This window comes from Lepus europaeus, chromosome 12 (genome assembly GCF_033115175.1).
Source record: "Lepus europaeus isolate LE1 chromosome 12, mLepTim1.pri, whole genome shotgun sequence".
NCBI classification, from domain to species: domain Eukaryota; kingdom Metazoa; phylum Chordata; class Mammalia; order Lagomorpha; family Leporidae; genus Lepus; species Lepus europaeus.
In genome coordinates this window covers 32,166,583-32,193,254 of record NC_084838.1, presented here as the reverse complement: position 1 = coordinate 32,193,254, position 26,672 = coordinate 32,166,583, and the positions used below count along the sequence as shown (strand labels likewise).

The following is a 26,672-nucleotide window of genomic DNA, read 5'->3' as shown; positions in this document are numbered from 1 at the left end:
TGCACCAACTGAGAGGTTTAGTTTGTGTCTGAGCCTGAGTGATAAGATGTGCACCTGCAGCTGTAATTCAACTGTTCTTCCCATAGGACCACACTGTTCAAATGTGCTGTCTCTTAGATATGTGTATCTACCCCCACATTATCAAGTGAAAAATTCTTTTTCTAATGAAGTGGAGCTTGTTCAACTTGACACTCATCATTGGTCAGAGGAAGCAGAAGAGGAGCAATGAATATTCAATGTCAAATCTTTAATATAAATGCAGGCGATGCAGACAAAATGATAATTGCAGTTTCAAGTGATATGTGTGGAAGCAAGTTTGCAAGTGCAATCATAAGCTCTGCTTCATGTTATCAAGAGCTGAATAAATGAAAGCAAAAAGAATGAAAAAACGTTTTGAAGGTTTGTTTTTTTCATCTCATTGCTTCGATGGCAGCTTCATTCAACAGCTCACAGTCACACATTTCCATAGACTCACCTGCCTAGGAGAGATGACTGTTCCAGTGTGTAGCCATATATGAATCTCAGGTATTTGTGGCTCCACTTAGCCCTTTACAAGTTTACTTCAGCCCACCCCTGCTTGCTAAAGCAGTTCTCCAACCAGTGAGTAGCTATTCATAATATTGCCTTGCTTGTTTTTTTTTTTTTTGCTGTTGCTTAACTTGTTATGTTTCTTTAATATCTACTTTATTGTTAATTTACATTAGTGTAGATTCATTGCACTGTGGAGGGTAAACATAGTTTGTGTCTGATACTACACTCTGCACAATGCATCCAGGAAATCTTCACTCATTCAGCATTTAAGAATTGAGGTTCTAAATGTTTTATGGTTTGCAGGAATCCTAGGTGGACTGTCATATTTAACAATCCATGCATTGTGCACTAAATATTAAACACCTATAGATAGATGTCCATGAGTGTTTGATTTACATTTAGGGAGACTGGTTGGGGTTTTTGGAGGAAGAGGGAGTGCTTTATTATTTTTCCCATTCGAAGCAATGGAAATGTCTCCTACTCCCTAGCTAACATATTTCAAGAAGCAGACAAGACTTCAATAAGGAGAGATTTCTGTACTATCAAATGAGCGGTTTCTGCCCAGAACGTCAGTGCTTCTAGTAAAGCCTGGAGGCCAAGACTACTGATTTTGTTGCCACTCAAACCCAGCTTTGCATCTTTCTCAGATGTGTACAAGTGGATTATCTGACAGCTAGCTAGATGAATGACTTGTTCTCAAGCCTTCAGCAAGAAACACAGTTAAAGTGTTTCACTCATCCTTTGCCTTAGATGTTACCAACCAAGCTCCATGCAACTATTTCTCCTTTGCTTCAGATTCATATCTCAACACACAGCAGAGTTGAGATTTCTCTGGTTCTCTGTAAAGTTACTGACACTCACTGTTTCTAACTCCTCTCCTCTCATTCTCTCTTGGATCCACTCCAGTGAGACTTTTGTCACTCCCCGATCACCTGTCAATTAGCTCCTGTTGAAGTCAAGAATGACCTCCACATTGCCGCATCTGATGGGTACCTTTTACTAATTCATTTGCTGACACTGTTGATTATTTGATCCTCTCTGAGTATTTTCTTCAATCTGTTTTTGGGCTACACTGTGGTGGAATGAGAAGGCCGTGCCAAGATGGCTGCTGGCAAGTGAGCGTCAGTTACTCAGGAAATGGCTTTGGAACCCACCTGGCAAAGGAGCCTACCAGGCAACAGGCAGTGATTGGTTAGGGCATAAACTGCCTCTTGACTGGATTGGCTGCCTCGGCTATATAAGCTGCTGTACTAACTGAAATAAACGAGTCTGTGGGCTGCTCACCTCTGGCCCGCTTTCACCCGGGGTCTGTGTTGTTGGTGACTCCGTGCCTCTTGCCCCCACTGCGCTCCTCCTCTCAGAACAAATCAACCTCAATACTACCCCCTCACTCTTTGTTGCATTTCAGTATCCTTTGCTGATCCTCCACATTTTTCTGAATGTAAACACTGGCATTTCTTCTATTTTTTAGCTACATTCACTTTCTCATCCAATATCACCAACATATCAATGACTCCCAAGAATTGAGGATTTCTCCTCTACACCTCCCTGCCCAGCCTCTCTACTTCAGTATCTAATAGCTATTTCAAACAACACATCAAAGCAGACTCCTAATTTGCCCCCCGAAACCTGCACCTCACATCATCCTTCTCATCTCGACGAGCCTGAGTCTGTTTCCCTGCACTTGTCCAGCTCAAAAAACCTTAGAGTCATCTTTGACATCTTTCTCCTTCTAGCATCTTACACTTCATGAGTCTGCAAATGTGGAGGACCCGACCTTTGGATTAGATTCAGAATCTGACGACTTGCTACCACCTCCAGCAACTATCCTGATCTGAACAGCCATTATCTTTCACCAAGTTGTTCAGATAGCCTCCTAATTGCTTTCCTGGCTCCCCTTCATTCTGTCTTCTGTTCAGCAGCCTGAATGACCTCTCAGAATGTTATGTCAGTTTATGCTCAAGGCCTGGCGTTGACATTCTATCTAATGCAGAGTAAATGTCACAGTCCCTCCAGTGGGCTATGAGGCCTTATATGATCCACTCCCACATGCCTCTTCTACTTGTTCACTTTGCTTAGCCTTTTGCACTTTTCCCTGCTTCCTTAAGTCTATGGAGCAAGATGGGTCTTTTCACTGTTCTCTGCCTATAAACTCTTCTGCCAGGAATCAGTATTAATCCTTCCCTCTGCTCAAGCCTCACTTATTAGTGAAGTCTACCCTGACTACCATGGTTAAAAAGGCAAATCCTACCTTCTTCTCCCTCCTCTCTCCATCTATCTCCTTTACTCTGCTCTATTTTTCTTCTGACATAATATATATTTGTTGTTTTCTTCCCCAAGTAGAATGTAAGTTCAATGAGGCCAAGGGTTGCCTAGAACAAGGCCTAATACATACTAGATATTCAATGACTATTATTTAAGTGAATGGATAAAATCATACGAAACCTAGAATTTCTTTTTTTATAATGTAAATTTGTATTACCCCCCAACCACCAAATAATTTCATATATCTCTGATCTGATAGTCAATCCAAGGGTCTGATATAGGAGCTGGGATGAAAAAGATGTTTAAAATTAACAAAGTGCAGCATTGGAGATTGAATGAAATAATTTCAGCTGGTTTGTAGTAGATCATATTGCTTTTATGTGTTTAGGATTCTTCCCTTGGGGAATTATCATTCTCCTCTTTGCATGGTTTTGGTGTTTCTAGCTATCAATCTCAGACTCCCTGGTCATGGTGCCAAGAGTGTGACCCATGACAGGACAGTTTGAATCCGAAGCAGAGGCATTTTGGCATCAAAAATGGCTGGAGCTGAATCATTTCCCAGGTCTATACTCCAAAGACATAGGCCTCTGGTTCCTGCCACTAACACCCCTGGAGTCCAGTGTTTTCTGAGGTCTCATCTGTTACTCTCCTTCATCCTTCAAAACACTGAGCTTGGTTCAGAGACTGATTAAGAAGACACTAGTTAAGATGTCACACCCATATGGGAGTGCCTGCATTCACTACCCAGCTCCAGTTTCTGATTTCCATTTTCTGCTAAAGCATCCTACGGGAGGCAGCAGGTGATAGCTCAAACAGTTGGGTTCTTGCCACCCACGTGGGAGATCTGGATTGAGCTCCTGTTATTAACCTGGCCTAGTCCAGATTGGATGTCATAGGTGTTTGGGGTGTGATCCAGTGGGTGGGAAATCTTTCTGCCTCTGTCTTTTTGTCTGTATGCCTCTCAAATTTTTTTTAAAAAAATTTCAGGACTGGCACTGTGGCATAGTAGGCCAAGCCTCTGCCTGCGGTGTCAACATCCCATATGGGTGCCAGTTTGTGTCCCGGCTGTTCCTCTTCTGATCTAGCTCTCTGTGGCCTGGGAAAGCAGTGGAAGATGGCCCAAGTGCTTGGGCCCCTGCACTTACATGGGAAGAAGCTCCTGGCTCCTGGCTGTGGATCGGCCCAATTCTAGATGTTGCGGCCAGTTAGGGGGTGAACCAGTGTGTGTAGGACATCTCTCTCTGTCTCTCTTCCTCTCTGTAACTTTACCTCTCAAATAAATAAATGAAATCTTTAAAAAAATTCTCACTATTACAATTTTCTTTGTTAAAATAATCTATTGTTTACAACCAAGGAGTCTGATCTCATGTATTCCTTAAAGGATTAAGCTCCTCTATCTCTGAGATGTGAATATAGTCTTTTTTGATATGAATAGGTGGAGCCTATTCTAGGAAGATTTCTCTTACAGGGTAAGGCCATGTTTTTGTGTGCCTCTGGAAGCCTGGTGTGCAGTAGGTGCTCAGTGAATGCCAGTTGAATGTATTAAATACCTAAAAAGGAACTTACTTACAATTATTCTCAAGATTTCCCATTAAATCCTTTTTTTCCCAGAGCAAAATTGACTATAATTTCCTAGGGAAGTAATTTATTTTTTCAGTAATTGAGTGCATTAAATATTGCATGATCTCCTCTCTTCAGCTTGTAAAGTCAAATCCTGATGTTCAAGAAAGAGTTTTGTCTTTAATAAGAGAGTTGGGAGTGGAGGACGAATAATGATTTTAGCAAGAGGTAAAGAAAAAAAAGGCTATTGTGCTTCTGAAGCAATAATGACTGGCAGACACTAGAATCATAAAAAAGATAAAATGAGTTTCCAATTCTGAAGATGTAATTTCTTTTATTTTTTTCTTCCTCCTTACTTTTTTGGCCAGAAGAATTGTAGCTCAAATAAATTTGACAGTCATCATTGTATTCCTACAGGTGGCCCTTTGTGGGGGAGGGGTGGGAGGTGTGTGTTTGTAGGAGGTGTGGGCTCCACAGGTACCAAGGACAGAGTTTCCTATGGGGTGGGGTGGAAAGGAAATTTTGCCTGGCTGGAGAGGGTGAGATAGGATTGTGGAATGCCATCCCTTGGAATTTCTAAATAGCTTAATTTGACAACAGTCATGAAGAGAGAGAAAGAAGAGACACATTCAGAAAGTCTGGAATTTGCCCACGACGAAGACAGAGTGAAAGTTCACACTACAAAAGAAACAGAAGGGGAGATGACTTTCAAAATCCAGGGCGAGGCCGGTGCCATGGCTCAACAGGCTAATCCGCCTAGCGGCGCCGGCATACCGGGTTCTAGTCCCGGTCGGGGCGCTGGATTCTGTCCTGGTTGCCCCCTTCCAGGCCAGCTCTCTGGTGGGGCCTGGGAGTGCAGTGGAGGACGGCCCAAGTCCTTGGGCCCTGCACCCGCATGGGAGACCAGGATAAGCACCTGGCTCCTGCCTTTGGATCAGCATGGTGCGCTGGCTGCAGCACGCCGGCCGCAGCAGCCATTGGAGGGTGAACCAACGGCAAAGGAAGACCTTTCTCTCTGTCTCTATCTCTTACTATCCACACTGCCTGTCAAAAATAAAAAAAAAAAATTAAAAAATCCAGGGTGACACTGCATGAACCCATTAGCAGTGCTCACCCATTTGGATAAGCTAAAGATTTTGAGAGCAACCCCGGGGCCCTGGGCATGGGGCATCCCTGCCTTCTCTAACCCAGGAGCTGCTAAGTGGCTCCTCACGAGTCCACCCTTGTTTCTGAAGCATTGTTCCTTGGGCTCCTCCATCCCAGACCCCTTATAGGCTTCATCTCAAAATTTCACACTTGGTACTAGTTTTTAATTTGCTACCCAAGATACATTGTGCATTTTGATTTATTATTAAAACTTAGAAAAATATTTTTAAAAGCTAAAGTTGAGATTACTCATAATCACTTTACTATAAAAACAATTTCATATCTCCATTTTCTCCTCTGAAGTATGATCATATGCATATATGTTTTCCAGGATTATAAACACTAAATATAACAATTATATTTTTCTTTTTTAAAATATTTATTATTTTTATTTAATATTTATTTATTTTTAAAGATCTATTTTATTTATTTGAAAGAGTGCAGAAAGAGGTAGAGCCAAAGAGAGAGATCTTCCATATGCTGGTTCACTCCCCAAATGGTTGCAATGAGCAGAGCTGAGCTGATCCGAAGCCAGGAGCCAGGAGCTTCCTGTGGGTCTCCCACACACATGCAGGGGCTCAAGCACTTGGGCCATCTTCTACTGCTTTCCCAGGCCATAGCAGAGAGCTCAATAGGAAGTGGAGCATCTGGGACTAGAACTGGCATCCATATGGGATGCTGGTGCTGCAGACCAGGGCTTTAACCTGCTGTGCCACAGCACCAGCCCCACAATTATATTTTTTAAAAAACTCTAATATAAGGGGTTGACATAGTGGTGCCATGGGTAAAACTGCTACCTGTGATGCCAGCATTCAATGTGACAGTAGCAGTTTGAGTCCTGACTATTTCACTTCTGATACTGCTAATCCACGTGGGAAAGCAGAAGAAGATGGCCAAGTACTTGGGTCCCTGTTATCCCTGTGGGATACTCAGATGCAGTTCCAGCCTCCTGGCTTCAGCTTGGTTCAGCCTGTTTATTGTGGCCATCTGGGAAGTGAACCAGTAGATCTCTGTTTTTGACAAAGGAGCTAAAATCAATCCTTGGAACAAGGACATTCTCTTCAACACCTGGTGCTGGGAAAACTGGATCTCTGCATGCAGAAGTTGGAAAGAAGACCCTACTTTACACTTTACACAAAAATCCACTCAACATGAACCAAAGACCTAAAACTATAATCTGATATCATAAAATTACTGGAGAACATTGGTGAAACTCTGCAAGACATTGGCATAGGCAAAGACTTCTTGGAAAAGACCCCAGAAGCACAGGCAATCAAAGTCAAAATAGACAAATGGGATTACATCAAATTGAGAAGCTTCTGCATTGCAAAAGAAACACTCAGCAAAGTGAATGGGAGAAATTATTTGCAAACTATGCAACTGATAAAGGGTTAACATCTAAAATCTATAAAGAGCTCAGGAAATTCAACAACAAAACAATCCAGTTAAGAAATGAACAAAGGACTGAAACAGGCATTTTTCAAGAGAGAAAATTCAAATGACCAACAAACACTTGAAAAAATGCTCAGGATCACTAGCCATGAAGGAAATGCAAATCAAAGCCAAAATGAAGTTTCACCTCACCCCAGTGAGAATGGTTCTCATACAGAAATCAACAAACAACAAATACTGGTGAAAATATGGGGAAAAAAGTACCCTAATCCATTGTTTTTGGGAATGTTACCTGGTATAGTCATTGTGGAAACAGTATGGAGACACTTCAGAAATCTGAATATGGACCTACCATAAGATCTACTCCTACCATATGATCCAGCCATCCCAGTCCTGAGAATTTACCCAAACCAAAAGAAATCAGCATGTGAAAGAGTTATCTGTATCTCCATGTTCATTGCAGCACAATTCACAATAACTATGTTATGGAATCAACCCAGATGTCCATCAACTGTTGACTGGATGAAGAAATTATGGTGTGTGTGTGTGTGTGTATTATGGTATATATTATATATATATTATAGTATATATATTATAGTGTATATATATATATATATATATACACTATGGGGAACTACTCAGCTGTAAAAAAAATGAAATCCTGTCCTTTGCAACAAGATAGACACAACTGGAAACCATTATACTTAGTGAAATAAACTGGTCCCAAAAAGACAGATACTATATGTTTTCCCTGATCCAAGGTAACTAATAGAGTACCTAAAATGTAATGTATTGGAGTGAAGTGGACACTTTGAGATTTGATGATTGTTTATAGTCTCTTCTGTTGAGGAACAATTTTTTTTTCTTTCTTTCTTCATACTATTTGTTGAACTCTTTTACTTAATGTAGGTTTAACTTTATGATCATTAAGTAAACTAAAAGTAAATGTTTGTAAAAATTAAGAGTGGGAATAAGAGAGGGAGGAGGACAAAAGGTGGGAACATGGGTAGGAGGGAGGGTAGGGTATGAAGTATACTATGTTCCTAAATCTGTACATATGAAATATATGAAACGTGTATAACTTAATTAAAATTTATAAAAAATTTTTAAAAGTTTTAAAAAAGCTGTTAACTCCTTCCCTAACATGTTATCAAATTTTTCCATTTTTTTCCTGTTTTTTCTTTTATTAGATTTTATTATATAGAAGTTTCAGTTTTACACTGCTATATTTATTTGTTATATTCTCTTCCATTGTTCTAGCTGTTAGAAAATGTTGGCTGTTGGGATACATGTTTTGTGTCCAGTGCTGAGCTTTTATGCTAAAGACTGACACTGTGTTAACTTTCCTTCATTGAGACTTTTAATTTTGCTCCCACACTTCTGAGGCTCTTTAGGTCATCTTCAACCTGTGGCGGCCATCATTGCTTTATGCTAATTTTAATTTGTACTTAAAATCTGTAGATTTTTAAAGTATTGATAATTTTTAAATTATTTTTTTGACAGGCAGAGTGGACAGTGAGAGAGATAGAGAGAAAGGTCTTCCTTTGCCGTTGGTTCACCCTCCAATGGCCGCTGTGGCTGCAGCGCTGCGGCCAGCACACCGCACTGATCCGAAGGCAGGAGCCAGGTGCTTCTCCTGGTCCTCCATGGGGTGCAGGGCCCAAGGACCTGGGCCATCCTCCACTGCACTCCCTGGCCACAGCAGAGAGCTGGCCTGGAAGAGGGGCAACCGGGACAGAATCCGGTGCCCCGACCGGGACTAGAACCCAGTGTGCCGATGCCGCAAGGTGGAGGATTAGCCTATTGAGCCGCGGCGCCAGCCTTGATAATTTTTTAAAAAGTATATAAGAACAAACTATGCAAAACCAAGTAACAAAGAATAACATTTGTGGGTCAGATTGAGCCTATGAACTTTGAAATTTATTGCTGCTAATATGTTCCTTCAATGTTATGCTTATCCATTTATAGATCAGTGAATTCCTTCAAAGGAAGTGTGATATATGATTTATAATTCACAAATACCAGCCTCTGGGATAGGTATGTGAGCCAATAGAACTGATGAGTTCAGTCTGATTCTGTCTCGTGACCTTATTCTTGTACCATGAGCTGACACATATCTTAAAAAAAAACTATCCCAGGGATGAGTGTTTGGCACAGCACTTAAAGCTGCTGCTTGGGACATTTTCATCCCATATCAGAGTGCCTCATTTGCGTCCTGGCTGCACTACTTCCCATCCAGCTTCCTGCTAATGCATATGCTGGTGGACAGCATAAAATGGTTCAAGTATTTGTGTCCCTACTATCCACGTGGGACCCAGATGCTGTTCTGGGCTACTGATTTTGGCTTGGTCCCACTCAACTATTGTAGGCATTTGGGGAGTGAACCACCAAATGGAAGATCTCTCCCTCTCTCCCCCTTTCTCTCTCTTTCTCTCCCCCATCTCTCCATCTCTCCCTTTTCAAAGCATGCAAAACAGATAAAACAGGATAGCCAAACTGTCTACTCTATATCCTGAGAGAATTAATAGCATAAGTGAAGAATGGAATTTCTGATTTTTATTCTTTAATTTCTGGAAAAATTTTCCTTGAGAATGTCTCTAAAGAATAGTAGACTCAGAATATAAACCAACTGTGCTGAAGCCATATTTTCACCTCTGCTTCTAAGAGTGTCTAGGGCTTTGGGGATTGCAACATATGGTGGAAAGCAGACACAACCCATTAATACAAGATTCATAACATTGTATTGTTAAAAATTTCTATAGCCTTGCAGCATATTGGTTGCTGTTATCAGTTTAATATAAATACTGACACCTTTTTCTCAAGATGAGCTGAAGGTTAAAGATGGCTTAAAACTATCTTACTTGATATATTTAATATATTGCCATGCGTAATAACCAAAGTGGCCACTGCTTACTCCTTGACAAACAATTCACCTTTTTGGGTCTCAGTTTCCTTATTTTTTGCAAATCGAGGTTTTGTTGGATTACATCAGTAAGACAATCAGAAAATAATTTGAGGGGTTGGCATTGTGGCATAGCAGGTTAAGCCTCTGCCCATGATGTTGACATCCCCTATAGGTGCCAGTTCAAGACCCAGCTGCTCCACTCCTGACCCAGCTCCCTGCTCATGCACCTGGGAAAGCAGCAGAGATGGCCCAAGTGCTTGGGCCCCTGGATTCTCATGTGTGACCCAGAAGAAGCTCCTGGTTCTTGGCTTCGGCCTGGCCCAGCTCTGGCTATTGCGGCCATTTGGGTAGTGAACCGGTGGATGGAAGATCTCCCCCACCCCCCCACCGTGTGTGTGTATGTGTGTGTGTGTCTCCTCTTCTCTCTGTAACTTTGTTTTAGAATAAATAAAAAATAAATCTTAAAAAAATAAAAAATGGTAGAAATGAGGCTGGCATTGTAGCATGAGTTAAAGTACCACTTGAGTCACTAGCATCTCATGTCCAAGTGCCAGTTTGAGTACCGGCTACTCTGATTCTGATCCAGCTACTCTGATCCAGCCTGCTAATGTTCTCGGGAATGTGGCAGACAATGGCCCAAGTACCTGGGCCCTTGTTGCCCATTTGGGAGACCTAGATGGAGTTCCTGGCCCTAGCTTTGGCTTGGCACAGCCTTGGCTATTCAAGACATTTGAGGAGCAGAAGGAAAATAATAAATAAATCTTAAAAAAATTGGACAAATGCAGTGAGGCAGTAATAAAACTCAGGGTTTGGGATGAGAAAGGCTGGTTCAAATCCTTGGCTTGCTACTTACCAGCTGTGTGACCCTGGAGAAGGTTCTAGGTTTCTCTGTGGTATTACTTGTAAAGCTGAGATAAGCCACCTCACAGTGTTGTTTTGATGAAATAACAGAAATATCAAAAGTTATGAGACAATTGCTCAGTAAACATTAACTATTGATATTATCTCAAGGAATTGTGTAAACTACTTTTCTTGGCTAGTGGCAATGAACTCTGACAAAAACCAAAGTATTCTAATGAGAATTTCTGCTCAGAATAGTTGCAGTTGATATTTCTAGTGCTGAGGCCAGAAATGAGCTCTCAGTTCAAGGTCATTGTCACAAAGCCATGGTAGTTGTATTAGGGAGGTTATTGAATAAGCTTGTTGTTTTTCAGCCACTCCGAAGCTCCAATATTTTTGTTTTGTTAAATTTGAACATGTAATCCAATATATTTCAATCTTTCGGTCATAATTTTAAAATTCCCATATTTTAATGTGTACATTGAAAAGTATGTCTCCTTTAGAGCGTAACTCTTGGCTAACATGACATGTGCTTACTTTGCTCATGTAAAGCTTCCTCCACAAAGTCAAATAGGTTGGTCTAGAATGAGAGAATTTCTTTTAAACTTTCTGTAGTTTTCAAGCCTATTGTTCCTTATGCAAATGAGGTTGTGCAGAGAAACTTGTCATTGTTCCCACTGTATCCTGAACTAGGATCACATGAGAGTCCAGTTATTTTTTGAGAGAGTGTGGCTAAATACGAAGAAAGGAGTCAAAAATTACCTGTGGGTTTTTTTTTTTTTTTTTTTGGAGGGGGTCATTTTACATATTGATCTTGTAGAAGGGGAGGAAGGGGAAAGGGAAAGGAATTGGAGTGAACATATTGTATTCCAGGTACTTTGCATATTTTATCTTTTTGAATCTTCAAGACAGTCCTGGAATGGATCCTTGCTTTAGTTAGGAGGAAAATCACAGAGAAGCAAAGTAGTTCATGCTCTGACAGCTGACAGAAATGATTATGTAATTATATGTTCAGATTTAACAAAAGTTGTAACTGAATCTAAACCAGGTGTGTCTGAGTCTTTGAAGTATATTACCCTGCAATGGGTTTATGATTTATATCATTACAGGGTTGAGGGTGTTTACTGATTTTTAGTAAAAATTTTTGAGACTGCACAGGAGTAAAAGGGACAAGTATACTCTTTACGGTTCCTAAGCAATCTATTATATAAAAAGTATGGTAGGGTGCCCTGGTAAATGGGTGCTCTGCTGGTGATCAAATTTATGGATGGTTTTTTTCAACTTCCTTCCTTGAGCCAACACTAGTTGCCAAATTCTCCAAAATATAACAATAATAAATCTTGAATTGAGTCATCCTTGTCCAGAGAAAAATAATGAGTGGGATCCCTTGGCTAGGTGAGTGTAGGGAGAGCACACTTCAGTATTACAGTTTTTGAAAGCCTTAAGCCTTTCATATGGTAAGTAGTCTCCTGTTAGAAAGAGGATTTCATGAAGTGGCAGACACTGGGACCAGTCCTGGCCTGCTCTTTAAAGTATAGCTTGTACTCTAAGAACTGACAGCTGTATGTCCAACCTCAGAGATTTGGTAATATTTGGGATGCAGGCCTTGGCATTCATACCACTAAACTGACTCTCCTCAAAAAAATGAAATGTTTTGTTCTTTTTTATGATGTATTACTCTTATCATGCATCATCTTAAGCTACCAACATGACACAACTTAATTGAGCAGACTTGTACATGTTGCAGTTCATCTAGAACCAATAGGATCCAGTGCACCTGTGAGCGCAAGTCTGTTAGGGTGTGAGGGATTCCTGCTGAATGGTACATTACGGAAAGAATTTGTTGAGAGAGTACAGAAAGAATTTGTTGAGAGAGCACTCAGGTTCTCTGCCAGGCCCTAGATCTGATTTTCAAAACCAAGCTTAGCTAGTGCAGCCAACATTCACCCCTCTTGTAGAGACACTTGCCAATAGCTCCATCTTCGAGGAGCAGCACCACAGCCTGGGGAGAGTCTATAGAGACCTGGATATTTTCTGTCTTGGTGCTGTCAGAAGACTGACTCTACATCTATCCCACTCCCTGCAACTGTGGTGGGCTAATTGTTGGAGGTGAGAGTGTTTTCTAGAAAAGTCCTTGCCCCATTTGACTAGAAGCCCCTTTACTGAACTTAATCCTGGAGTGGGCAGCAAACCCCAGACACCCACTGCCACTGAGACTGGTAGTTGAGCTGGGTCCTTAGTGCAGGGTCATGATTTCTTACCAGAGGTCTGAGGTTAATTCCTATTCAGGATGAGGCAGGAGGAACTAGATGGGACTGGCAACCACCAAACAAGCTCAGGGATATTTGGATGCATTAAGAAGACTGGGTCTGAAAAGGGGGAAGATGGTCTTTTGATGCCCAGAGAGAGGTGATTAAAGATGATCAGCAAGGAAAAATGTACTTGTCTCCGTCGCTATAATAGTTTTTTTTTTTTAAACCGGCAGAGTTAGTGAGAGAGAGACAAAGGTCTTCCTTCTGTTGGTTCACCCCCCGAAATGGCTGCTACAGCCAGCGCACTACACCGATCAGAAGCCAGGAGCCAGGTGCTTCCTCCTGGTCTCCCATGTGGGTGCAGGGCCTAAGCACTTGGGCCATCCTCCACTGCCCTCCCAGGCCACAGCAGAGAGCTGGACTGGAAGAGGAGCAACCGGGACAGAATCCGGTGCCCCAAGGAGGACTAGAACCCGGAGTGCCGGCGCCAGAGGCAGAGGATTAGCCTAGTGAGCCATGGCACCGGCTGTATAACAGTAAGTTAATCTGTCAAACAGCAGTTGAACAACACAAGTAAATGGAAATGGTTCACCTAACACCCACACACCAGTTGTACATTTTCTTCCTATATACCACCTCATAAGAAATAAAGACAAAGATACATATTTTCTTGTTTCTGAACCTTTAAAGTTCTTCTTTACTCTTTATAGTTTGGTCTCTGAATACAAATAACAACAAAAAAGGTGTTTATCAAAGCCAGTTCCTTCTCTTTCCTCACCACAGTCTTTTAGTTTGCTCTTCCCTGACTCACTCAGAGAAGAATTAACACTGGATTGGTGGTGAAGCTTGTGTGAGACAATGTGGCTTCCCAAAGACAAATGCTTCCTGGTAAGTCAGAGGCAGAGAGAGCTCTGGATATCTTGGGCAGATCTTGGAAGAGATAGAGAAGAAAGCAAAAGTTGGTAGGTGGTGCTTGTTAAAAAACAAAAAACCAGGACTCATACAATGACGACCAACTTCTTGTGGAACTCCAGGCCTCTAACCACAGTGCTGAATTCCTCAAAGGATATTTTCCCATCGCCATCCTTGTCCAGGATGATGATAGTTTTGTCAACCAGCTGCTGCAACTGCCAGTCCCTGAGGTTGTTACCCACCATCATCTTCAGCACCTGGAAGAGCTCGCCGTTGGAAATGTAGCCGTCCTTATCCATGTCGTAGATGCTGAAAGCAAACCTCAGCTTCTGCTCCTCGTTTCCTTTGACGCTGAACTGAGAGGTCCCCAAGATGAATTCCTTGAAGTCCACTTCTCCATTGCCGTCCATGTCGAAGATGTCGATCACTCGCTTCACCAACGGGTTCTGCTGAAGTTCGGGCAGGGACATGAACTCCTCTATGCTCAGAGTGCCCGACTTGTCCAGGTCCAGCTTCCTAAACCTTTTGCCCAGTCTTCTAATTTCATCATGGTCAAAGTGGGAGCACATCTCTGCCGGGTAGCTGGCCTCGTTTCCCATTGTGTCTGTGGGCAACGGCTCGCAGGGCTGGAGGACCCAGCGGGATGCGGGCTGTGCTGAGACGGTTGAGCCCCTGAGCCACGTGGGGGTGGGGGCGGGGATAGGAATGGGAGCTGGCGAGGCACCCCGCGGTGGTTGGAATCCACGTGGAGACCAGAATGGGAGGGGCGGGGTCAGCGAGGAAGGGGCGCAAGGAAGGGAAGAAGGAAGAAGGACAAACCCCTCATAGGTTTCCATTATAAACCGTATTGCCCTGCCAACTGTTTCATCTTCTCATTTCCTCCCCCAGCCCTCGCTTTTCCCCTGGGAAAGTAAATCCCAAGGGGGAAGGGGCTGCTTCTGTATAAGTCACCGCAGTATGGGCAGCACAGTGCCTGACAGTGTTGCTTCATAAACGCACACTGAGTAACCGAGATGGAGAGAACTGCAACCCAGGCCGCCTGACTCGCTAAAAGCTGATATTATTTACTTTTTTCCCCTACTTCTCTGGGAAGGGAAGCCCGGATGGGTGTCCCTCTGGAAATGTGTAAGGCACCACCCAGATGTCACAGAGAATTCCTTACATGGATCACCTGCAAGCACAAATATATTCCACTATCGTAATGCTGAATTCAGATCCTTTTCCAAGAAGACACAGGTACCAAGAATAGGCTCTTTTACCCGCTGACTCTGAATCCATCATCTCTTGCCCCACGTGTTATCTTTGCTGTTTGGTGCCTGCAGAGCACTTTGGGGAACACAGAAAGCTTTTGCATGGTTGAGAGACAGTGCTTCTATGCTATTCCACTCCTCATCCCACTTTTGCTTCAACTGGATGTGTCCTTTTTGCTAACAATTAACCTTAAAAACTTCTTGATATTTCTTCTTCCCTTAGGGACACATCAATTCTCTAAATACAGAAGGAATGAATGTAATTCAAAAGCAATCTGGTTCAAAGGGTCTTGGAGGAACCTCAGGATATTAAATCAAATCGAATGGGACAAACACACCCTACCTTTAAAACAGGTGTTGTTGGCATGTTCTGTGTTCTTTAGTTCAGCCAAAAGCTCAACCCAAGATCACCATGCTGAAACTGGCACAGCTGAGCCACTGGATGGATACCTTATCACTTGGGATGGCAATTTTTATTTTCCTCTATAATCAAATGATAATCCACTTTTTAAAAAGCTGTTCATGGGTATTAAATAAAACCTGAAGTGTCAACTAAACCAGAATATTATACTGAGAACGTTTTGTCTTACTTGTTTGCTTTATTTCTAGTTACTCAGAGAGATGAATGCAGTACAAATTTATTGAATTTGCAATGTTAAAGGGATCACCTTAAATTCTATTATGAGATACCTGAAATCAGGACTAGTGTCTGAATGTTATCAACCATTCTAATCTTGGCCATTTCTAGAGCACATAGCCCTTTCTAGACCCAGGATGGGAGATACAGTTCTGAAAAGTCAGAAGTCTCAGGGGCAAGGAAAGGATTCCATTGCTGGGGCACAGGGGTGGTTTGGAGCTTCTGGAGTTGCATTGTTGGCCAAATATTTTGTCTTTGAGCACAGACTAGTCCAGATTTCTTGGCTGCAATTAAGAGAACTCATGCCTAAGAAGATTAGCATAAAAAAGAATTTGTTGGAAGAATCTCACATAATTGAAAGGAGAGCTGCACCATCCAGTCTTAGAAAGGGTGAGGATCTTTGGGTTTAAAGAACAATTGAAACCAAGACCTCAGGACCAGTTACATAATTTACAGGACCTGTGCAGAATAAAAATATAGGGCCCTTTGAAAATTATTGAGAATTTTAAGATAGCCAAAGCAGAGTATTAAGCCAAGTATGGGACCCTGTGTAAATGCTTGGGCCATATGCCCACAAAACTGGCCTGGCTAGGACTTGATCATTGACCCCTCTGCATCTCTTACCTTTTTTTTGTTTGTTTCACTTTCTCCTTTTCAGAGGACATGGCCACTGGCAAATTACAAACTGAGATCTTGAGGGTTTTATCATTTTTTCCCCCCAAAGGCTGGCTGAAGATTTTCCTATTCTAGTTAGAAGTCCATTAATCCCAGGAACAGTCTCCAACTGCATTTTATTTTGGTCTGGTTTCTACTCTGAGCCATCAGATATGGTCTGCAACATAGAGAAGGTTTTCCTTGGACCTCACAATTGGAGCTGGCATGGTGAGTTGGCTGGGTAGGAACAGGTACCTAAGAAGGAGTGATGCTGGACAGAACAATAGAAGGGCATTAAACTACCTCCATGAGAGGTAGGGAATATTTAGTCTGAAGACCTCCTCTCAATGTGGCCAACTGAACAGGGCACAAAATGTGCTATAGCCACTACCCCATTCATTTCCCCCAGGTTCATCTTATTTACCAAAATATTCCTTTTTGTATATTTTTGTATATAGCATCAGTATCTCATTTGAAGGTACTACCCCAAGTTTTACAAATTTGTTGATTGCCATATACTGGTAGATTTTGAAATTAGTTTAGCATAAAAAAATGGAGATAATTGGCTGGCAAATATCAGTGATAAGGGGAAGTACTGTAACTGTATGAAATTATGTTAGTTATATTGTTATGCAAGCACATAAAACTAAATAGAGTATATATGATAAAAGAATACCAAGTTCTGGGTTTGCAGTATGACATATTTTCTCATTATGAAATATAGTATTAGGCACAAGTGTAATGTCCAATTTTCTAGCCACATTAATAAGCAAAGATACAATCAATTTTTAATTATAAGTATTATTTTATATATTTAACCCAGCATATTCCAAGTGTTATTGTTTCAACATGTAATAAATCCCTGAACTTATTTATGAGTTATTTTGCATTTTTGTGCTAGGTATATAGTTTACATTTACAGTACATCTAGGTTAGGGCTCATAGTATTTCAGGTGCTCAATAGCCAATGTGTCTATTTTACTGTAAAACAAATATCTAGGCAGTTTAAAGGAAAAGAAAGATTTGAATGCTAAAATGTCTGACAGTGGATAAGTTTCCTGACTGGCTGAATTAATTAGATTCAAAATAAGCATGATAGAGTGGAAATAATTTAGAATAGGACAATCCAGGATCAGATCTTAAATACGAATTTAGTAGCAGTAAGATCTTGGATTAGTTGCTTGATGTTAGCTTTCCCATTTGGAAGGTGGAGTGAATGATACATATTTGGTAGTTTTGTAAGGATTAAAGCTGACACTAGCCAATATGATAAATCGTTATCCTTACTGCTGTTAGTACTAATTTTGCAATTGTTTTCCCTGCTTGCAGAGATGAAGTCCTAAGGCAAGCATGCCTGGCAGCTCAAGTATATGTTTGTCCATGGAACAAATTCACCCCGTGTGCCAGCCACCGTGGGCCACACTGCTGTAAGTACTGCACCAGCACTGACTTTGGCCCCTCCAATGCAGAACTCTGAAAACTGTTTTCAGACTTAGGCTTGAAGAATGCAGTCATGGACATCACTGGCCCATCAGGCACTCTAAGGGTTTCTCACTGGTTTTCTCCTGAGTGACTCCTTGATGGTCGCTATTGAGAAAAGAGCCACCAGTGTGGAAACTCTTAGTGGATTCTTCTATGTCAGAGTGATATTAGGAGGCCTGAAGGAGTAGCAGAGAGCATGAAGGAATTAAATAGGCCTGGTTCCAATCCCAGCTCTGCCCTTATTAGCTGAGAGTCCTTAAAGATGGCATGATTTTGCCAGCCTCAGTATCCTTGTCTATAGACTGCTGGTCCTAATTATACCTGCTTTATCCATTGCACATTGTTACCACGAGCCAGATGAGGTGGTATATACAGAAACATTATGTAAGAGGAGAAATCTTGCACAGGAGGTAATTAATTTAATGGCTGAACATATCATACCAGGAAGATGGTACCACTTCAATGAAATAATTCAGTGTGCAAGCAGGATTTCCTTACTCTTGTGTTGTAGAGCACGTAACCTTATGCTGAATCTGGTTTTAGCCAATATGAGTTCTCCAGCGTTCTATATTTCATAAACTTTATATTTCAGCATTATTGTAGGAATCAACACCATAGTTTTGATTTTCTCTGGCTATTATCCTTGGTCATTTCCATGGAAAACACTATTTATCACTCTTCCTATTTATCACTGTGGACTGATGTGGAATGTAAGACATCCACACAGTAAGTCATTTAGGAGATCGTTTTGGAAGAAGTAGGAACCTGATGGCACTTTGATTTCAGCAAAAACATTTCCCCCCCCACCAAAAGTTTTCAGGTAAAGAACTCGAGATGGTCATATGCAAAAACAACTGACACTGGAAGACAAAACTGACAGAAATGCAGCTGATCAGACCTGTGGCTCATGTGATTGCATCTTCCAAATCAGGTGGGAGAAGGAATTTCTGAGCAAGGTCACGTGGCTACTCTAGAAGGTTAACAGCTGGGAGCTGTCACCCTTCCATGGGGTTGCCATTCACCACAGTAAACCTGTGTGTTGACTTTAGCCCCATAACCCTGAGTTGAATTGTTTCTGAGCATCAAATTTTTCATCTGCAAAGTGGGAATAATATAATGGTGCAATATAATTGTAGTTATATGTGAGATAACATCTAAAACATAAAAAAACTAAAACAATGCCAACTTACAGTAGGTACTCAATATATTTAATACTCTGTCTCCTTTTCTTTTCCCTTTTCAACTTCCATATTTGCTCCCTATGAAGTATAAAGCTGACACTGGATATATGTGTTTTCTCTTCGTCCAACATGACAAATGTTGTTTTGAGTTTACATTCATTTAGAAAATATATATTGAGCAGCTTTATGTACCAGGCCCCTTGCCAGGTGTAGTGTGGTAAGGCACAGTCCCTAGAGGAATACAATTTTGCCATGGAGAAATCTATAGTTCACTAAATAGTAAGGGTTTAAGTATGTAACATTCTTTAGTCAGTCCTTTATGTTTGTCATATATATTCAACAGAATTAAGGATAATATGCTTGGCTTTCTTTTGTAATTCTTAGGTGGTGTTTAATATGAGTTTTGGAATGTGTGGTTTTAAGCCAAAATTTTGCTATTTAGAAGCTCTGTAACCTCAAGCAGAGTTATTAACCTGAGTCACTATTGCTCATCTGAAAAACAAGGACAATGATTGCTAACCCATAGCATAATTTTCAGGATTAAATGAATATGAGACAGGATACATAGAGGGGTAAGTTCAATACCAAGCACAGAATCGGTACATATATATTAGAAGTTATAATTGTGAGGGATCTTCAAAAAATTAATGGAAATGTGTATTACAAATGTGAAAAACAAAAGTACTATGCATGTACTTTAAAATTGTTTGCACACAAGTAAACTTATCTTTTAATGCAATTTCCATTAACTGTTGGAAGTGCCCTCCAAATTTCTGCTTTAGGCTTGCCTGAAAAATTCTAGCAGGCTATTTGCATATATAGACACTCAGCTATACTCAATATTTTATTTTTTCCAAGTATTTATTGAATATCTACTGTGTGAGAGGGATATAACAGTGACCTAAGGAGATACTTTCTCTCTTCTCTACATTCTTGTAGAAGTTACAGTTTATGGGGAAGATGGCTCTTGAGAAAACTGTCATGTTTATAGGTGGAAAGGAGCACAAGTGCACTGAGTGTTACAGATGTGAAATACATGGGGAGTTCATGCTGCAGAAAAACCTTTATGGGCAAGTCATGATTGAGCTGAAATCTCAAGGAGTAGAAGTTAACCAGATGTCCTGAGCAGGGGTGAACGTTCCAGGCAAAGAGAACTCTATGTGCAGAGGCACTGGGGCAGGAGGAGCAAGACAAGTAAGTGAAATATATGGCCAGTGTCGCTGGAGCAGAGGTCAAGGGACAAAACCATGGCATTAGACTGAATGGAGTGACACTTTGACCATTCTTCAGTCACTGGAGAAGAGTGTCAATTTTATCTTTCAGAGCAGATTTAATCAATCATGTTTCAACATATAAAATGTTGAGTGCATTCAGAAATGGTTCCTACAAAGCTTATTGGCTTAGTGAATCGAGGCATTAGAGAATTCTTTTTTTTTTTTTTTTTTAGTTTTTTTTTGACAGGCAGAGTGGACAGTGAGAGAGAGAGACAGAGAGAAAGGTCTTCCTTTTTGCCGTTGGTTCACCCTCCAATGGCCGCCGCGGCTGGCGCGCTGCGGCCGGCGCACCGCGCTGATAGAGAATTCTAATGAGTTATAACGCACAAAAGGAAAATGAGAGATGTTGTCAGAGAGGTAATGCCAAAGAGCTTAAGGACTCAGAATTACACAGATACTTCTTGCAGGGAATAACTAGCGGAAGACTTTTATTATTATTTTATAAGGAGTGTTTGATCCTGATGGAGACCAAGTGGACAAGTACCATAGTCACTGAAGTAAGAGGGGGGCAGGTATGGTTAACTGCAAGTCATTTAATGCAGTTGAAGTACCTGAGCAAAGCATCAGGAGGTGAACCAGGGTGAATCAGGTCAAGAAGGGTCCTCAGTGTCTGGCTAGCACACGTGGTTTCCATTTTGTAGGGAAAGCACAGGTTTTAATCAGAAGAATGTCCTACTCAGACTTATATTCTGGAAAGATTAGTCTGGCATTGTGAGGGGTGAGTTGAGTAGGACAAGAGACTAACAGCTAAGCGAGAAGCTGGGAAAAAAATTGCAGCCCACACACCTGTCTGGGAAATGAGTCTGAGCTAGGATGGAAGAGGACTAAAGTGAAAGGCCAGGTGTTTTAATTTGCCAGCATTGTTATCACAGAACCCTAAGAGCAGGGTGGCTTAAACAACAGAAATCTTATTGTCTCCCAGTTCTGGAGGCTGGAAGTCTGAAATCAAGCATTGGCAGGGTAATGCTCCTTCTGAAACCTGTGGGGCGAACTTTGTTTGTGTCCTCCTAGCTCCTGGTGGTTTGCTGGTGATCTTTGGCATCCCTTGGCTTGTAACTGCACAAACCCAATCTCCGCTTTTATCATCACATCACATGGCATTCCCTTGTGTCTTTCCTGGGTCTTCCATCCATGTGTGGGACACCAATCATAGTTGCTTTGGCCCCGCTTTACTACAGTATGATACATCTCAACTAGTCACATCTGCACTGACTCTGCTTCTAAACCAGACCACATTCCAAGGTAGTGAGTATTAGGACATCAGGACCTCAGCATATTTTGGGGGTACAAAATTCAACCCATACCTGTAGGCCCAAAGTCTTGCTGGCTGGCTGGATAGATGATGGAGAAAGGCGAGATTCTAAATGTGGATGCATTGTTTTTCCTGACTGGCCAGCCTTGTGCTTAGCTGTTGCATGCAGCCACCTCACTGTGTGATGAAAGGGGCACCCCCATAAGGGCTCCAGGGCTCCCCCATGATGCTGTCTTTTCATCCAACACATCCTGAAGTTGAACAAACTCACAGATGCATGCGGGTGAGGGCCATGTTCTCAGAAGTCTTGGAGAAAAGGTCAGGGCGATTTCTCATACCTAAGACTAGGTTAATGTGTTTTGTAAGGAACAAAAAAGGTGGGCTTTATGCTATTTTGCGACACTTCACAAGATAGCCACTAGATGGCAATCTTCACACATTTCCATGATTTTTTTCAAGTTGGGATTTTCAGAGCCAGGAGGCAACTAACTGTGCATGGGGAACAGAGATCAGGGAGGAGTCCCATTTCACATAATCCCCCACCGATTTCAGTGCATGGCAGTCTAAAAAAATGGAAGGAAGACTGTCTCTCACAATAGTTCTAATCAGTTTGAACACTGTTCCTACCTTTTAAGTGCAGAGTGAAAATAGCATTCCATAAATATTCATGAGTTTGTTGAATTTAACTAGGGGAAAAGGAAGAACTACTAACAGTATGTGGTCTTGGGTGTAATTTATGCCCAAGCATCTTTAGTATGTGAAACAGGAGACCCTTATTCCATGAGAGCTGCTTACTTATTATTGACAAGGGCACAGGAACACTTGCTGGAATCAGCATTCCCTATATCAGAATTCAGATGACCATCACTTATAGAAACTGGTGGGGAACAGAGAAGGAGCTCTAACTTTGTGACATGAGGTGAGGGTAAAACAAGACAAGAACTGTAGGTCCCCTCTTGCCTATATAGCAGCATGACTTTAAAATGCCATTGACTGCATTTAAAGACAGCAATTGCTGTTGTTTCTATGAAGACCTGTTTTAAGTGCAGCCTAATGATTTGTATAAACCATCTTCATGTTTTCTGTTTTCCCACTCAAACCTAGATGCTGGGTTGGAAGGAAAAGACAATACAATAAATGCTAGTTAACCCAGCATTTTGCAAGGTAGAAAATTCTAGAATCAAGCATTTCTCAAGTCCTCCAATCAAAAAGTCTTAAGTTCTGTAACATGTAAGTAGTAAGCAAAAGAATGTTTATACTAGAATTACAAGATGCTTGTAATGAGAAGATTCTCTTGTTTTCTTTTCTTTTCTTTTTTTTTTTTTTTTTTTGGAGATGGGTCCAAGATATGTCTAAGAGGAAAGTGCACCAACTGTAATTTCTTTTGTGTCCTTATTATTCACCAAATATTTTTTCTTCTGCATGCATTGTTCTACACTCATGGAAGGGGACTGGACATTTACTAAGCCAGGTTTGTTTTCTAAAACTACCTCATTAAATATATTTCAAACTTTCAGGCCGTCCCTATTATTATGCCCAGGTTTTGGGGACAGGGAGAGCTGAAGTTTTAGAAGTTGCAAGGCTTGGGTTGGCACACAGTGGAGGAGCTGGGAGTCAAACTGCAATATTTGCTTCCAAGACTGAAATTCTTTGTTATTCCAGACTACCTTCCATGTGAAGACCAGAAAAAAATGTTCCTGCCCCTTTTGTTAAAGGCATGCAGTTTACTTGGGGAAGGTGGTCACCTTTAACTTTAGAATCCTTGAGGGAGTGGGCACCACTAATAGGGCATAGAGTCCTGTCCGTTTTTCGCATGATTGTGTGCAGTGTTTTTGGAGGGCAGGGCCAAATTGCATTGCTAATAATTTCTTGTCTCAGTGTCTTGTTCATGTCTTTGCCAGGAGGGTTCTTCCTCCTCCAGAAAGCCTGCTGTGATTCCTTCTTACTCTTCCATGAATGAACCCTGACCTTGTTGGTGCCACTACTCTACTTCGTATCTTCTCCTTTTGCCCCTGTGGAATCCAGTTTATTCATGAGTTCCTTATCTCCCTGCTGGGGAGCTCTGTATTCATCTGTGCATCAGTTGCACCTGGGACATGACCTGGTACCCAGGAACTCAATACATATTTGCTTATGATGGAGGATGAATTGATGAATTTGGGAGTAAAGGAACATGAAACCTCGCTGAGATTAACTTTCCTTTCTTCATGTCCAATTCTTCCACACGTCATTAAAGGATACACAAATAGCTTTGAGCTTTTTCAGATTTCCAGAAATTGATGCCTGGATAGGTTCCACCTGACCTTATGCTTGGCTTATATATTAAACTTACTTAGGCTATTCTGAGGGAAGCACTCAGCTGTCAAGGTGGCTCCCGACATACATGAGTTTTCAATTTAAAGCAAGCTACAGTCATTAACTCTCCTTGCCTCGCCATAACTTTCATCAGGTTGAAGAGCAGACAGTGACATCTTAAATTGAAAGGGGAAGGGGTGGAGATGGGAGAGGGGTGTTGAGAAGTGACCTAGCTGTCAAGAGCAGAAAAGACTTCATTAAAATTCACCCCTTCCCCACACTGCTCTTTGGATTTTTAATGCAAAATAAAGAAAAGCTGGACAGAAAACTGATGGGATATGGAAACTTCTTGATGTGACTTGTGTGATCCCGCTTGGCCTTCAATGTATAGTTGAGTAACTCTTTCCTTTGTTCCTCCCAACAGTTAACAGGGGGAAGAATGGATCTGCTATGAGAGAACTCTAGTTTTCTCAGTAAACAAATATTAATGTATCAGGTGCACACATGGGTGGCCCTTGGGAACTAAATCTGGGGCAGTGGTCAGGGATGAAGAAGGCAGATGGCAGGCCAGACAGCTTATTGACCTCTGTGTCCCAGGAGTCGTATTTCCAACTTGCTGCATCAGGACTTCTCCAAACAACCTGCTTGAGAACCACAGCATTTCTACCTTTAAACTTCCACTTTTAAGATTGCCTTGAATGGGTGGGCATTTGGTCTAGTGGTGAAGATGCCCAGTTCCCCTCTTGGAGTGCCCACGTTTGACATGGAGCTCTGGCTCCTGACTCCTGCTTCATGCTAATGCAGACTCTGGGGAGCAGGGGTGATGCTCAACCAACTGGGGTCCTGCCACTCATCTGGGAGACCTGGGTTGAGTTTCTGGATCCCAGCTTCAGTTTGGCCTAGCCTCAGCAATTGCAGGCTAGTGAACCAGTGGACAGGAACTCTATGTCTCTACCTCATAAATAAATAAACATTTAAAAGGATTATTTTGTAGTGAGAGTAAAAGATGTCTTTACTCCATCTTCTTCAGTGGCTCATTCCTTAGGGGGTGAAGTTGAAGGCTGGAAGAGTCCATGGACAGGAGGGTTAAGAATGGATTAAAAGTCAGGTTGGGCCGGCGCCGTGGCTCAACAGGCTAATCCTCCGCCTTGCGGCGCCGGCACACCGGGTTCTAGTCCCGGTCGGGGCACCGATCCTGTCCCGGTTGCCCCTCTTCCAGGCCAGCTCTCTGCTGTGGCCAGGGAGTGCAGTGGAGGATGGCCCAAGTGTTTGGGCTCTGCACCCCATGGGAGACCAGGAGAAGCACCTGGCTCCTGCCATCGGAACAGCGCGGTGCGCCGGCCGCAGCGCGCTACCGCGGCGGCCATTAGAGGGTGAACCAACGGCAAAGGAAGACCTTTCTCTCTGTCTCTCTCTCTCTCTCACTGTCCACTCTGCCTGTCAAAAATAAAAAAAAAAAAAAAAAAAAAAAGGAAAAAAAAAAAAAAAGAAAAAAAAAAAAAGTCAGGTTGGGGCTGGTGGTCAGGAATGGAGTGTGGAGTAAATTCAGGAATGGGACAAAGCTTCTTGTGGTGCACTTTCATTGGTAAGAAAATTACTGAAAATTTTAATGATTTACTTTTAGACTGTTTCAAAATATACTTTTCCTTTCCCCACTCTTTGTACCCAAGGCCTCTGGATTTCTGAGCCAGAACTTCTTTCATCCCAATGTTTGTTTTAGTGTTTCTTTGTTTCCCTCAACTCTCAATAACAACACAAGGAAATCAGGGATTCAGTCAGAAAACCTTGTAACAGCACACACAGAATTAAACTAAGCTCAGAAAGGTTAAGGAATTTTTCCATGGACAGGGAGCTGCAGTATTAATGCTAGAGCCAGGGCAGTCAGACACCCAGGACCTGGGTCATTCCAGAGGGCTTGGTTGTGCTGCTGTTTGCTTCCTGACCAGGGCTAGGCACCATTTCTTTCCCTGCAGGCTGGACCCCTGTCTGGAGGTGCAGAGGCTGCATATTCTCTGAGTGCCAGGCTGCAACACTGTCCTACGGCTAGCCCCTCTCTCCCTTCATCTGCTTTTCCAGGTCCAACCTCCACCTTTCTTCCTCCTGCTTTGTACTCTAGGAAATGACTTCTATGGGCCACATCAACAGTCTCCCTTGACTTAAAGCAGTGGTAAAAGATGGCAAGGTAAGAGGAGACTGAATTCCTGACTCTTTTCCAATCAGGTCATGGGGGGATGACTGTGCTCCTACCCAAATGGCCATGGTTCTTAGAAAACCCTCTCCTGTACCTCCTGGAATCTAGGAATGGCTCTCCATTTTTCCCCTCTAGCCCAGACATGGTAATGGCTCTTTCCCTTCACCTACCCTGCAGGACTGTACTGTCTTTGTTGGTTTATTCTTTTCCAAATAGTTTCCATTTTAAAATTACTTTATTTCATTCATTTTTACTTGAAAGAGAGAAAGAGAGAGATCTTCGAGTTGCTTCTCTTTCCCCAGATGGTGAGCAGTCATGACTGCTAAAGCCAAAGTCAGGATCCTTGAACTTAACCCGTGTAGATGGTAGGACCCAAGTACCAGAGTCATTGTCTATTACCTCCCAGGGTACCCATTAGCAGGAAGCTAGATCTGAAGTGTAGTAGCCTGGGTTAGAACCAGACACTCTGGTATGGGATGCAGGTGTTCCAAATGGCAGCCTAACTGTTGCATCAAACAATGGCCATATATATATATATATATATATATATATATATATATATATAACACCGCCCCCTGTTTCAGTATGCTGGCTGATCCCTGCTGAGGCCACAGCTTCCTTTTCCTTCTGGAGTGCTCCCTCTTTGTGAAAAA

General features: G+C 42.0%; 3 protein-coding genes across 3 annotated transcripts in view; all 3 read right to left on the bottom strand.

The window, feature by feature from the left end:
* The window catches only part of ALDOB (aldolase, fructose-bisphosphate B), a 473,832-nt gene that overhangs the window by 169,665 nt on the left and 277,495 nt on the right, over positions 1 to 26,672 (bottom strand). The gene's annotated exons all lie outside the window — the stretch shown is intronic.
* GRIN3A (glutamate ionotropic receptor NMDA type subunit 3A) overlaps positions 1 to 26,672 on the bottom strand; it is a 211,821-nt gene that overhangs the window by 14,106 nt on the left and 171,043 nt on the right. The gene's annotated exons all lie outside the window — the stretch shown is intronic.
* PPP3R2 (protein phosphatase 3 regulatory subunit B, beta) lies at positions 13,867 to 14,402 on the bottom strand. The gene has a single exon (XM_062206952.1). The coding sequence runs from the start codon at positions 14,400 to 14,402 to the stop codon at positions 13,890 to 13,892; it is 513 nt and encodes a 170-aa protein (XP_062062936.1). The 3' UTR covers positions 13,867 to 13,889.